Source organism: Lithobates pipiens, unplaced genomic scaffold, assembly GCF_037356315.1.
Source record: "Lithobates pipiens isolate NorthernLeopardFrog02 unplaced genomic scaffold, aLitPip1_a1.2 Scaffold_18, whole genome shotgun sequence".
NCBI classification, from domain to species: Eukaryota; Metazoa; Chordata; class Amphibia; order Anura; family Ranidae; genus Lithobates; species Lithobates pipiens.
The window spans coordinates 46206646-46220747 of record NW_027507758.1 but is presented as its reverse complement, the minus strand read 5'-3'; the positions used below and the strand labels follow the sequence as shown (position 1 = coordinate 46220747).

Below are 14102 nucleotides of genomic sequence, written 5' to 3'. Positions count from 1 at the left end.
TCTCGTATCAGTGGATGGAATAGTGCCTCATTGTCTATGTTAATTGTAGAAATTATGCCCCATTTTTAGTGTTAGTGGGAGAAATTATGCCCCATTTTGATGACATTGGGAGTAATCGTGTCTCTTATCAATGGATGGAATGTTGCCTCATTGTTCGTTTTAGTGGTAGAAATTATTCCTCATTTTTGGTGTCTGATAGAAATTATACCCCATTGTTGGTGTCAGTGGCAGTAATAGTGTATCGTATCAGTGGATGGAACAGTGCCTCATTGTTGGTTTTAATGGTAGAAATTATGCCCCATTGTTGGTGTCAGTGGCAGTAATAGTGTCTTGTATCAGTGGATGAAATAGTGCCTCATTGTTAATGTTAGTGGTAGAAATGATGTCCCATTTTTGGTGTCAGAGATAGAAATTATGCCCCATTGTTGGTGTCAGTGGGAGTAATACGGTCTCATATCAATGGATAGAATAGTCAATAGTGTCTCAAGGACTTGGGTAAAGATGAGCAAAAGGCCACGGTTTGAAGATCACTAGGTAGACCATCAACTAATTTCTTGCATATATCTCTGGTGAAGTGTTTACAAACTCTGCTACAGAATAAGCAGTCAATGGCATTGGTTGGAAGGGGAAGAGCAGATGGCTATTACAATGGCAGGAAGTGTAGATCACAAGTTAGTAGGAGCAGAGACTGAAGTGAGATGAGAAGGACATTAATAGGAAAAGTCCCGTAATGCTTGTAACTATCAGCCTTGCAATGCCTCATGGAACTTGTAGTTCTGCAACAGCTGGAGGGCCGCAGGTTGAGCACCTATGGAGTAGATCATAGTTGGGAATTAAAATTAAGATATTCTCCTAAAAAAATAACTTGATTAATTTTTTTTTTGTTCTGTTCCCCAGGGGGCAAACTATATGAAATACTTTGTCCTATGTGCTTTGTAAGCCTAGCTACGAGGTTGGACAGGGTGTCCCATCTCTGCTGCACAACAATGTAGCTAGCAGGGAGATGGCTGCTTGATAACCAGGGCTTGTGTTGGCTCCAGGTACTTGCCTCAGATAAGGAACGGCAAGAGGAGCGCAGCTGGGATGTGTCAGACTAAAGTGAGAGTTCTTCTTTAAAGTGGAATTCCAGTCAAATTTTAACTAGGCCTAACCTACTCCCACCCCCATTCTGTCTATCCCATCAACTCTGTAAAAGGAACGATACCTAAACTTGCCTATTCTGATGCTGTCAGACTGGTTACACGATTGGGTCCCAGGGTCGGCTTCAGTGCAGAGGAGAGGCAGCGACGAGTGCAGAGCCTTCCATAGGATTACTATGGGGGGCATCTGTTGTCAGCTGTCCCTCCTCTACACTGAAGCCAGTGCTGGGACATGATCATGTGACCAGAGTATAAAAGGGCAGTGTAAATCTGAGAACTGGATGGGCAAAAATATAAGCTTAGCCCGATCAGAACTAACTAGCATGCTGGTAAATACAGAAAGCTGCTGCAGGTATGTGCACCTCCTCGGTACCTACACTTCATATCTGTCAGCTGTTATCAGTATTCTTAAAGTGGTAAGGGTCTCTTAGACCCCTTTCACACTGAGGCGTGTTTTAGGCGCTAAAGGGCTAAAAATAGCGCCTGTAAAGCGCCTGAAAAACACCTCCCCTGCAGCCCCAGTGTGAAAGCTCGAGTGCTTTCACACTGGAGCGGTGCGCTTGCAGGAAGTTAGAAACAGTCCTGCAAGCAGCATCTTTCTGGCGGTGCTGGAGCATTGTATACACCGCTCCTCCAGCAAACCTTCCATTGAAATCAATGGTCACCACTGCCAAAGCGCCTGCAAAGCGCTTTGGCAGCAGTTCTTTATGGCCGATTTTAACCCTTTATTCGGCCACTAGTGGGGATTAAATGCGCCGTTATAACAACGGTAAAGAGCTGGAGGACAGTAAAAACGCTTGATTGAGCCACGTATTTGCCCCCCTCCCCAACCGTTTCCCTTTAAAATGCAAAGGCATCTGATGGGGGTGTACGCATTGCAGCAAACATTTTTTTTCACTGCCCACCGAACACAACATATTCACCTGAATAGGGTTGCGCCACAGCCGTCCCTCAACCATGTGCAATTCGTTTTGGTCCGAATGTAGATTCGGACAAATTTTTGGTTATTCAGATGTATCCGAATCTCCGAATGAAATTTTGTTTCATTTTGTTTTTTAATTTCCTAAGTAATTCCAAATTTTTGGAGCGATTTGAATTCAGTGTGAAGAATAGCTGGTTGTTAAGGAGCGGGCCGGGAAGCTGGCTGCTGCATCCTTAACAACCAATGACTCATCAGCTGTCAGCGGGCTTCCCCACCAAGAGCTGAAATGTAAACAAAAGAATGCCGACAATAGAAAATTCCCCAAAAAAACAGCATCTCCCCCCCCCCCCAATCCATACCAGGCCCTTCAGCAAATGATCCCTGCCCCTTGTGATGTCATCGACGCAGCATGTCCTGGCCAGTGAAATCATAAGGGGACTGAGTCACCCGCTGATGTTATCGGGTGGAGGAGCAGACTGTCGGCAGGGAGCCTTTGACGAGGCCAAAGGTTTTTGAGTTCTCTTTTTTTCGGGCATGGTATGATTGACAATTGATCTACACTGGGGGGTCCTTTTATTTTGTCAGAAACTCATGTTAGTCTTTTTTCACTTTTTTGGTGAATGGCTAGGGGTACTTCCCCATACTCAGTCACATGGGGGGCGTGATCTGGGGGTCCGTTTGTTAAAAGGGGCTTCCAGGTTCTGATAAGGTCCCCAACCGCAGATCCCCACAACCACCACCAAGGGTTGTGGAGAAGAGGCCCTTGTCCCCATCAACACGGGGGCGAGGTGCTTTAGAGAGGGCCTGTGGGCTGGTATGGTTCAGGAGGGGAGGGGGGTTCTCGCTCGTCTCCCCCCCCCCTTTTCCTGGCCCGCTGGGCTGCATGATCAAATAAGGGTCTAGTATGGATTTGGGGGGGACCCCACACCGTTTTTTTTTTTATTTTTTTATTTTGGCGTGGGGTTTCCATTACAATCCATACCGAACCCTGAGGTGCCTTGTATGGATTGGGAGGGGGGGCGGGGGCACGCTGTTTGTTTGTTTTTTTGTTTTCTAATTTCAGAATTTTCTGTTCTTTTGTTTACATTTCAGCTTTCAGCGGAGAAGCCTGCTGACAGCTGATTGAGTCATCGGTTGTTAAGGATGGGGTGGCCGGCTTCCTGGCCCGCTCCTTAACAACCAACTATTCTGCACACAGAATTCAAATCGGTCGCTCATTTTGTCCACTGATCCAAAGTCAAATTGTTCCAAAAATTTGCAATTTGTTAGAACATAATTAAACGAAACTAAACAAATTCTGAAACTAAACAAAATTAATACATAACGATTATATCCAAAACAAAACTAATTTTTGTTTGTGCAATGCCTGTGGTTGTGTGATGTGGATTTTCACAGGTTAAAATAGGAGGGGAGGAGGTCATATAGTGCCTTGTCCCTTCACATGCCATCTGAAGTGATTCGCCATAGATTGCTCTTCAGAGGGCTAGCGCTAATGTAAACTAGCCTTAAGTCAGTGTAAGCAAACTGCAGCTTTTCATACACGTGCCCAGAATATACATCTGTGTATCGACTCTTGTATAGAGCAGGTGGTGACCATATTTTTATATTTCTATTCCTAGGTCATGCTTGCTGAAGTCAAAGGTAAAGATGAAGTCTATGCTGTGAAGGTCTTGAAAAAAGATGTGATATTGCAGGATGATGATGTTGATTGCACTATGACAGAGAAAAGGATCTTGGCTCTGGCGAGAAAACATCCGTACCTAACACAGCTGTACTGCTGCTTTCAGACGAAGGTAATGTGAGTGTGGACTGTGTGCCTTCAAACTTGTACTACGTTCTGTGTTTTTTACTGAAATAGAAGAGATGTCACATTTACTGGATCTTTACTGGCAAAGAGTAGTGAAACCCTTAGCAGCCAATAAGATTTCAGTTTACCAATGTTCAATTGGCAGAAGGGGAATTCCAATTGGTTGTTGTGGGTAGCAGCTCCTTGTGTTTCTCAATAGGGCCCTTGGTGAATGCTGATCATTGGACAGAAACTTTTTTAAAGTTTAGAATCCCAAAACCTTTTTTTTAATGATTTTATTGCTTCTTTGGTCCCCATTGGGAAATGTTCCCACATTCAGTTTGTAGGACACATCTAACACTAGGAAAGGAAGTTAAGTGAAAGCGCTCTAGATTTTTAGGCCCTACTTCATTCTACAAAAAAAAAAAAGGTTGTCATGAAAAACCTCATAGTGTCAGGAGTATGTATGTTACTCCTGTACCTGCACTCTCTATGATACATACTCCTGACACCTGCACTTTGTATGTAGGCTCAAGTTTTAGGCTACTCCTCCTGTTAGTATAATGTTACATACATACTCCTGACTCTTGCGCTCTGTTTGTTACTTCTGTACCTGCACTTTGTATGGTACAGAGTGAAAGGGCCATGAGTATGTATCGTACAGAGTGCAAGTTCAGGAGTAACATACAGAGTGCACGGGTCAAGAGCAAATGTTCCTCCTTCTCTCAAAAGCAAAAAATAAGTCTTCTCGTTGCCTCAGGCCCTCTTGATGAACCATTGGGGCCCAGAACTTTACCATAAATGCTGGGAGCCACAGCCCATAGTACTACTCTGCCTGCACCTCATGGGGAAAACATTCCCCTCATCACTCCTTGGCCCCCCTACTGCACTAATGAGGTCAGGGGTTCGTACAAGGGGGCCTGCTCTACCCCTCTGTTAGCGGGGAGGGTTTCATGCTTCACTATGCTGGAGGTGAAGACTCCACTCCTTGCACAAATAGGGCTGGAGTAATGGCACTGCTGGAACTGTAAAAGGGCAGAACGTCATAAATATATTACAAGACAATTTTATGTTAAAGTTCATAGAGGCCCCAACTAGAAATGATGCTCTGCTGGACCTGTTATTCTCAAACAATGCAGAGATTATTACTAATGTTATTATGAAAGAATATCTGGGCAGTAGTGACCATAACATGATTTTAATTAATGTTAGCTGTAACCAACAAGCACATACTGGAAAAATAAAAATACTTTAAGAGCAAATTTTTCAAAGCTGAGGACTGCTCTCCAAGGTTTAGACTGGGAGGAAATATCAGCATCAATGAACACAGAACAATATGCAAACACACTGTAAAACATATTGCCCTGGGCAATAAGTTTAAAAGGCTAAAAAAAACAACCTATGTGCCTCACGTCCAAAGTTAAAATAGCTATAAATAATAAGAAAAGAGCTTTTAAAAACTATAAAAATTAGGGATCACTAGCATCATCTTAAAGTTACAACGAATATAAAAGGATTTGTAACAAAGAACTCAAAGTTGCAAAAACTAAAAAGGAACCAGTTGCAAAAGAGAGTAGGACCAACCCTAAAAAGTTCTTTGAATATATTGATAGTAAAAAGGTCAGATCCGAGCATGTAGGCCTTTTACTAGATAATTTTGAGTTGCTTACTGAGGACATAGAGAGGGCTAAATTATTAAATACCACTTTCAGCTCTATGTATACAAAGAAAAATGAGGGAGCTCAGGTTTTTAATGGGTATAATATTGACATAGCCACAAATGATCCACAGTGGCTTGAAAATCACATGGTCCAGAAACATTTTTACAAAAAATTATGCACGGGACCAGATGGCTTACACCCAAGTGTCCTTAAAGAGCTGAGCTCTGTTATATCTAAGCCATGGTTTTTAATGTTAAGAGTTTCTCTTTAATGATTGGCATGGTACCACTGGATTGGCGTAAGGCCAATTTTGCGATTATATTTAATAAATGGGTAAAGGTCTTTATCAATTAACTACAGACTGGTTAAACTTCTATAGTCAGGAAGATACTTGAAAGTTTAATAAACCACCATATAGAAGAGTTTTTGCTAGAAAATATTTTAAACACAATAAGCATGGATTCCCAAAAGATCGAAGTTGTCAAATCTGATTTCTTTTTATGAGGTGGTAAGCAAAAATGTAGACAAGAGTGGTTGTGGGTATAGTTGAATTTGCCACAGTGCTTGACACAGTTCCCCAAACATGGCTAATGCATAAATTAAAGTCAAAAGGCTTAGAAAATGTAATTTGTAAATAGATAAAGAACTGTTAGAAACCTGTCTAAAAGACCATATTCAGAGAGTAGAGATTAATGATTCATACTCTAAATAGTCTAAGGTTATTGTGTACCCAAAGGTTCAGTGTTGCGATCCTTACTTTTTAGCATAATTATGCATGATATAGGGTTTGGGATTAAAAGTACCATTTCAGTGTTTGCAGATTATCGCAATGCACGGTTTAATTGAGCAACTATGTGGCAAATGAGGTTTAATGTTGATAAATGTAAAGTTATGCATTGGGGGGGGGGGGGCTAAAAATATGCATGCATCATACATACTAGAAGAGGAACAACTGGGGGAGTTGATGGTGGAGAAGGATCTGGGGGTCTTGGTAGATCATAGACTTAATAATAGCGTGCAATGCCAAGCTAGGGTTCCTAAAGCAAGCAAAATCCTTTCTTGTATAAGAGAAATATGGACTCCAGCTAGAGAGATCATTTTCCCCCTGTACAAATTATTTGTAAGACCTCATCTGGAATATGCACTTCAGTTTTGGGCAACAGTTTACAAAAAGGATATCGGGGAACTGGAGAGTGCAGAGAAGGGCAACCAAACTGATAAGAGCCATGAAGGAGCTCAGCTATGAGGAAAGATAAGAGAACTGCATTCTCTTTTGAGAAGAGGAGATTAAACACTTCACGTAAAATGCCATACCCGTACGTCAGTACTTTGAAGCTAAATACTATTGTTATGGCAGCAGCTAGCTGATATAACCCTGGTATTTTCAGGAACGGTGTGTGTTTCTCTTTAACCACTTCAGCCCCAGAAGATTTACCCCCTTCCTGACCAGAGCACTTTTTACAATTTGGCACTGCATCTGTGCGGTTTTTATTTTTTGTGTTTATAAACAAAAAAGAAGCGAACGAGCACACTGGCATATGAAAACAGTGTTCAAACCACACATGCGAGTTATCTCCGCGATCATTGGAGCGAGAGAAATAATTCTAGCACTAGACCTCCTCTGTAACTCAAAACTGGTAACCTGTAGAAATTTTTAAACGTTGCCAGTGGAGATTTAGAAGTGCCAAAGTTTGCCATTCCACGAGCGGGCGCAATTTTGAAGTGTGACATGTTTGGTATCAGTTTACTTGGCATAGCATTATCTTTAACAATATTGAAACAATTGGGCTAACTTTACTGTTGTCATATTTTTTAACTCTAACTCAGTGTACTTTTTCCAAACAAATAGCGCTTGTAAGACCGCTGTGCAAATATGGTGTGACATAAAGTATTGCAATGACCGCTGTTTTATTGTCTAGGGCGTCTGAAAAAAATAATAATATATATATATATATATATATATATATATATATATATATATATATATATATATATATATATATATATATATATATATATAAAATAATGTTTGGGGGTTCTAAGTAATTTTCTAGCAAGAAAACGGATTTAACTTTTAAACAACAAGTGTCAAAAAGAGGCTTGGTCCTTAAGTGGTTAAGGGGGATATGATCAACATGTATAAATGTATAAGGAGTCCATACAGTGAACTCGTTGTTGAGTTATTCATTTTCAGGTCATTACAGTGGACAAGGGGGCACTCTACGTCTGGAGAAAAAGAGACTGAAAACCATGGAAAGTCTTCTTCAAACGAAATCCCCGTACATAAGATCGGACTTTCTGCCAACAAAACTGTGGATTTTTGTTCAAAGGATGTTGGCTCAAACTTGTCTTGCATACACACGGTCACACAAATGTTGGCCAACAATTACAAATGGGGAATGTGGTGACATAGAAGACGTACGACAAGCCAAAAAAAAGGAAGTTTAATAACTAGTGCGGCTCCTGCTTGATTCTAATCATGCGTGAACTTTTGTGCGTCGGGCTTGTGTACACACAGTCAGAAATTCCGACAACAACGTTTTGTTGGCAGAAAATTTGAGAACCTGCAAGCCAACATTTGTTGGCAGACAGTCCGACAACAAATGTTCGATGGAGTATACACATGATTGGACTTTCAGTCAACAAGCTCACATCCAACATTTGTTGCTGGGAAAATCCGATCATGTGTACGGGGCATAAGAGCTGTAAAAATGGGGAATAGACTCCCTCAAGAACTGGTTCTTGCCAGTTCAGTAGATTGGTAAAAAAAAAGAGGATTTATTCCTAAATGCACAAAATATAACTCAATATTTAGAGGTAATAATGACAGGGGTAGTTGATCCAGGGAATTTCTTCATCCTATTCATTGGGGAGCAAGAAAGATTTTTCATAAGGTTTTTTTTTTGCCTTCCTCTGGATCAACTGTAGGTATAGGATAGTGTATATGTATGTTTTCTATCAGTTTTTTTTTTCCCACTGGTTGAACTAGATGTCCTTAACCTAACTATGTACCTATGATGAGTTGTATGTACATCTAAAACTGGTGAACCTTGCATTTGCCCATGCAATTTACTCCCTTCCCCCAGCAGCATGTACTCACAAATTCTCCCTCTGTACTCTGATCGCCAGGAGCATTGCTGATGCTGACTTCATTTTGATCATTCTAGTTTCCGGACTGTGTTTTTGATCGAATGGCCCCAATAGTTCCTGAACAGTGACCTCAAACAAGTATGTAGATCAGTAGTTCTGTCATCCCTGTGACTTCACTTGCTGCATACTTTGTTAGGGTCAGTGAGCGTATGAAGGTCAGGGCTCTTCAAAATGAGATTGGCAATAGAATATTCTTTGAAGGTTGCAAGAGTATGCTACAGTTGATTTGTGGTTTTCTATACATATCTAAAGCCCAGAATGTTTGTTTTAATTGGTTTAGGATAGTAGAGGAAGAAAAGTTTAGAACCCCAGTCAAGGTTTTCGTTATGGTTTGTGCCCCACTGCGGAGTGTCACCCTGTCTGATGGTACCATGGTGTCCCTTGCCACCAGGACTGAAAATGAGAGAGGGTCCAAAATTATACAATTGCCACAAGAACAGAAATAGAGAAGGAGATCTTCCAATATGGAAGAGTAACTTCATATATATATATATATATATATATATATATATATATATATATATATATATATTTTTTTTTTTTTTTTTTATTCCAAGCAGAATCAATGTGCCATCATTGAGTTCTTGATGGAGGGGTGCAGGCTGTCCGACATCCACAAAAGGCTACAGAATATTTATGAAGATAACACTATTGACAAGAGCAATGTCTTGTCATTGGTGGATCATGTCAATGGTGTCACCTCCGCAAACATTCTGTGGCCTTTATCTTGCCATCATCCTTTGTCAAGAACTCAATGACGGCACATTGCTTCTGCTTGGTGTCCATTTTTTACCTGCAATGAAAAAGAAGACGAAGAAGAGGAGTTGCTATAGAGGAGGAGTTACTCTACAAACATGAAATTTGAATGTCCTATGTAAGGTAATAAAAAGGTTATAGTCATTTTTTTCTTCTTTTTCATTGCAGGTAAACAATGGATTCAAATGGTTCTGAGTTCTTGATGGAGGGGTGCAGGCTGCCTGACATCCACAAAAGGCTACAGAATGTTTATGAAGAGAACACTATTGACTAGAGCAATGTCTTGTCATTGTGGTTCATGTCATCTCCGTAAACATTCTGTGGCCTTTATCTTGCCATTATCCTTTGTCAAGAACTCAATGACGGCACATTGCTTCTGCTTGGAGTCCATTATTTGCCTGCAACTAAAAAGAATAAATAGAGGAGGAGTTACGCTACAAACTCTACAAACATAAAATGTGAATGTCCTATGTAAGGTAATAAAAATGTTATAGCCAGTTTTTTCTTCTTTGCTATTGCAGGTAAACAATGGATTCCAAGCAGAAGCAATGTGCCATCATTGAGTTCTTGATGGAGGGATGCAGGGTACAGACCAGAATGTTTACGGAGATGACACCATTGTCAAATTGCCAAGACAAGACATTGCTCTTATCAATGGTGTCATCTCCGTAAACATTCTGTAGCCTTCTGTGGATGTCAGACAGCCTGCTACCCTCCTTCCTCAAGAACTCAATGACAACACATTGCTTCTGCTTGGAACCCTTTGTTTACCTGCAATGAAAAAGAAGACGATTTAATATAGAGGAAGAGTTACTCTACTTATATGTGAAATCTGAACGACCTATGTAAGTTAATAAAGTTATACCCACTTTTGCATTCCTTTCGGTCCAGTCCTATTAAATTATTATAATACAGGATTTCTATAGTGACACCTATTTTCTGGGTGCTTTACAATATAAAGCCCAGATAGCAAAGATAACATTCCACAAATTTGCGGAAGTGTTGAGTTGTAAGTCTTGTTAACTCTCTGCACATTTTCAATGGCAAGTTGAACGCTTGCAGAGCACTTGAAGCACAAGTTCTAGTTGACACTTTTCCAATTTGTAGCAAATTTGCATGGCAAGTCTCTAGCAAGAGTAAAGTTACAGTGTTGAGTCTACAGCAAGAGCTCTGCAAGTCTACAGCATGAAAATTCAGCCACAGTGACCCCTGTGGTGGGAGGACTATTGCACAACATAACTGAACCAGAACTTGCATCAGACTTGCAGAATGTTTGCAAAAAAAATGGATCTGGAGTCATACAATGTGGACTTATCCTATCTGGGAGGAAGACAGTACAGTTACAATACATTTCAAGATGAGATGGATAGGAGTGCCAGGTTCCTGAGAGCTTACAATCTAAAAATCATTTAGAATGGTCTGAGAGGGATCCCTTCTCACTTCCTGTTATGTCTCCTGTTCAGGAAGTGAAGGACATAGGATTGATTTGACATTTTTTTTTTTGCTGCCTAGGGTGTTCTGCATGTACAAAACTGATTATTTTAAGACAATGTAGCTTTGTCTCAGTTATGAAATCTTACAAAGCCTAGAACTTGATTGCAATATATTCTATATAAAGCAGACGTATTGCTCATAATTATTTTCATCAGTTTAATAATATATATACCAGTGAGATCATGTGTTTTTCTAAGCTATCCAAGCTTGTCAGCCCACCTACACAAAAGGAGATTAATTTTTATGTATGAAGTGGGGGGGAAATACCATCTCAGCATTAAATAAACAGGATCTAAGAGCGGGTTACAAAGCATTTTTTTTGTTTGCAGCCTTTTATTTATGCAGTTCCAGCAATTCTGTTATTTTTACCGTAGACACTTGAGTACACAGGAAATAATAGGTAGAGCTTACAGCGATAAGACTTAGCAGACACTTATAAACAGCACGCTGTGTAAGAAGATCTTCCCTGCACAGAAAATGTCTGTCTGTAAAATTAGTTCTAATACATTTGAAGAATATTTATTAATGCTGCAAAAAAAAAAAAATCTTAAATTGGAAAAAAAATACATTTTTTTTTCTGCAATATAACTGTGACCTATCAGTAGAGCTGTGTTGTATAAAAAAAAACACTTGGTGGCAGCAGAGCCTTAGGCTTCTGTTGTCTGTATTTGTGATACAAGACACAAAAATGACAGAAAACCAGTCTAAACAAGGTAATGAGCAAAGTGTTGCAACCTATAACAAGGAATTCATATTACGTCTGATACTGTACTTTACTTGAACTTTTTTTTTTACATGCCTGAAAAATCTTTTTACCATTTAGCCCCGGAAGAATTTTCCCCCTTAATGACCAGGCCATTTTTTGCCATACGCCACTACGGTACTTTAACCGTCAATTGCGTGGTTGTGTGCTGTTTCACCCAAACAAAATTTGACATCCTTTTTCCCCACAAATAGTTTTTTTTTTTTTTTTGGTGGTATTTGATCGCCTCTGCAGTTTTTATTTTTTGCGCCATAAACAAAAATAGTCAGACAATTTTGAAAAATCCCCGCTCTGTCACTGTGGGGAGGGATCTCGGGCGTCTGACCATATCCGCTGGCTAATCGGAGCGCGCACAAGCTTCTGTTGTCACGTGTGTGCCCAGTAAAGCTAGTCCACGAATTGCCGTACCGGTATGGCGATGTGCGCAGCAGAGCCACCTTGCCACAGTACATCTGCGGTGGGTGGTCAGCAAGTAGTTAAGGTATGCCTTACATTTATTATTATTATTATTATTATTAATACTATTACTAATATTATACAGGACATATAGGGTTAATAAAAGGTTTAACAGGAACATGTTTTATTTAAGAAAACAAATAATTTTTTTCTACTTGTAAGGTTGGTTTAGCTGGCGACATATGCGGATCACAGGTGACTCCATTGGTCTGCACTTAAGTAAAATAAAGGATATGCAAAATAGCAATGTTACATTGTAATTCGCATTTGAGCCCTGAACAGTATTTGCAAACACTGCGGGGGTGGAAATTACAAGAGTTGTGTAGACACAATGCTTGCATGGCTCTTCTAAAGTTAATGGAGCAGATGTTGCTCTCAATTAACAAAAGGGGCCCAATTCGAAGCAATCGGTTCTCTGCTCTATGGCTGTGAGAGGCACAGCTCATTGGACAGAGAACAGAGCTAAAGCTGCAAGCTCCGATCTCACATCCATCATAAGCTCTGTGTTTACGCAGGATTGATTGCAGCCACTACTGTGTTATAGGGCAAGTCCTGTCTGTCATTTTGACAGCTGGGAATTGCCAGTAAAAAAAGCAAGGTGGGGGCGGGGGGGGGGGGAGCAGTGTGGAAGAGGGATCTGGGATTGCTTTGTACGCCCTGTGTGCTTTGATGATTTTTTTTGGGCCTGTGTTGTACGTCTTCAATCCATTAAGCTATTATGTCATGTCGTATACTCCCATTATCCTGTAGTTAGGAAGAAGGAATATAGGCTTTCTTTATTGAGAATATATTTTTTTGGTTTTGGGAAAGGGGATTATCCCTAAACAATATCAATAGGATCCAAGCACACAACTTATTGACATTTGGATCATGCTAAAAAGGTTTGACTTCTGTCATCCAGGCATCCTCCAGGGTGAATCATGGACTCGCTCTCTCTTATCTGTAACAATCAGATGTAGTCAGTCAGTTATGATCTCATTCCCAGCTTATGGGTCTACCTGCAGACATTTTTTTGTGTTCTGTTCACAGAGTGACTGGGTGAAGCGGGCCCTAATCTAACATAAACTTTGATAACCAACAGCAATGTAAAATTTTCCATAAACAAGAAAAAAAATAATCTGTCATTTTGATGATTCGTTTGATTTGTTCTCTAAAAGTGTATTAACTGTACAAGAAAAATTCCACTTTATTCGTTCACATTGGTTTCACAACCCTCTAACGCATTGGTCTTCAAACTATGGTCCTCCAGTTGTTCAGGAACTACAATTCCCATCATGCCCAGTCATGTCTGTGTATGTCAGAGTTTTACAATGCCTCATGGGATGTGTAGTTTCGCAACAGCTGGAGGATCCCTACTCTAACTGGTATCTCTCTGGAACTCTTTGGTGATGGGTTCTCTGCAGATGAGGTTCTAGCTCCAGCCCACCTGTTGTAGCCACTCCAGCATTTTCTTAAGCTCCTAGAAGCTGTTATTAGCATTTTTTTTCCTGCTCCTAGAAGCTAAATAGTGTTGTCCTATGTGTCCATGCATGCTACTTTAGGTTATTAGTGTTTTTTGAGCTTCAGCGTCTAGGATCAGAAAAAAAGATTGTTTTTGTATAGCTCCTTGGAGCGTTTTTATGCTGGAAATGCTCAAAAACACAAGTATTATCGTTTTTGAGGTTTTAAGATGAAGTTCCATTGCTGCTCAGCCACTGCCATTGAGTTGTTGCTTCGTGAGTAGATTTCAATACTGGTTCTAGTATAGATCTGTAAAGTCACTGTTTTCTCCGAGTCCATCCATCTGTGTCGGGCCCTGATGAATGGGAATTGGTTTTGCCCCTGAAATATGTTGGCTGTTTTTTTTATGACTTCTCTACCAACAGCTAAAATTTATCTTTGGGCCCTTGCTACAAATTTTGGCCTGGTGCTCCTTTCTGTATTTCTATGGTTCAAGCCACTGTTGGGTGCCCATCGAGCGAAGCTTTGCTGTGTG

The 14102-nt window shown here is 40.4% G+C and overlaps 1 protein-coding gene across 2 annotated transcripts in view; it reads left to right on the top strand.

Moving 5' to 3' along the window:
- PRKCE (protein kinase C epsilon) overlaps nt 1-14102 on the top strand; it is a 569674-nt gene that overhangs the window by 352470 nt on the left and 203102 nt on the right. For both annotated transcript variants that reach the window (XM_077485651.1, XM_077485652.1), the window contains exon 10: nt 3681-3854. In XM_077485651.1, the coding sequence (XP_077341777.1) occupies nt 3681-3854 (174 nt within the window). The remainder of the gene's footprint in view (nt 1-3680; nt 3855-14102) is intronic.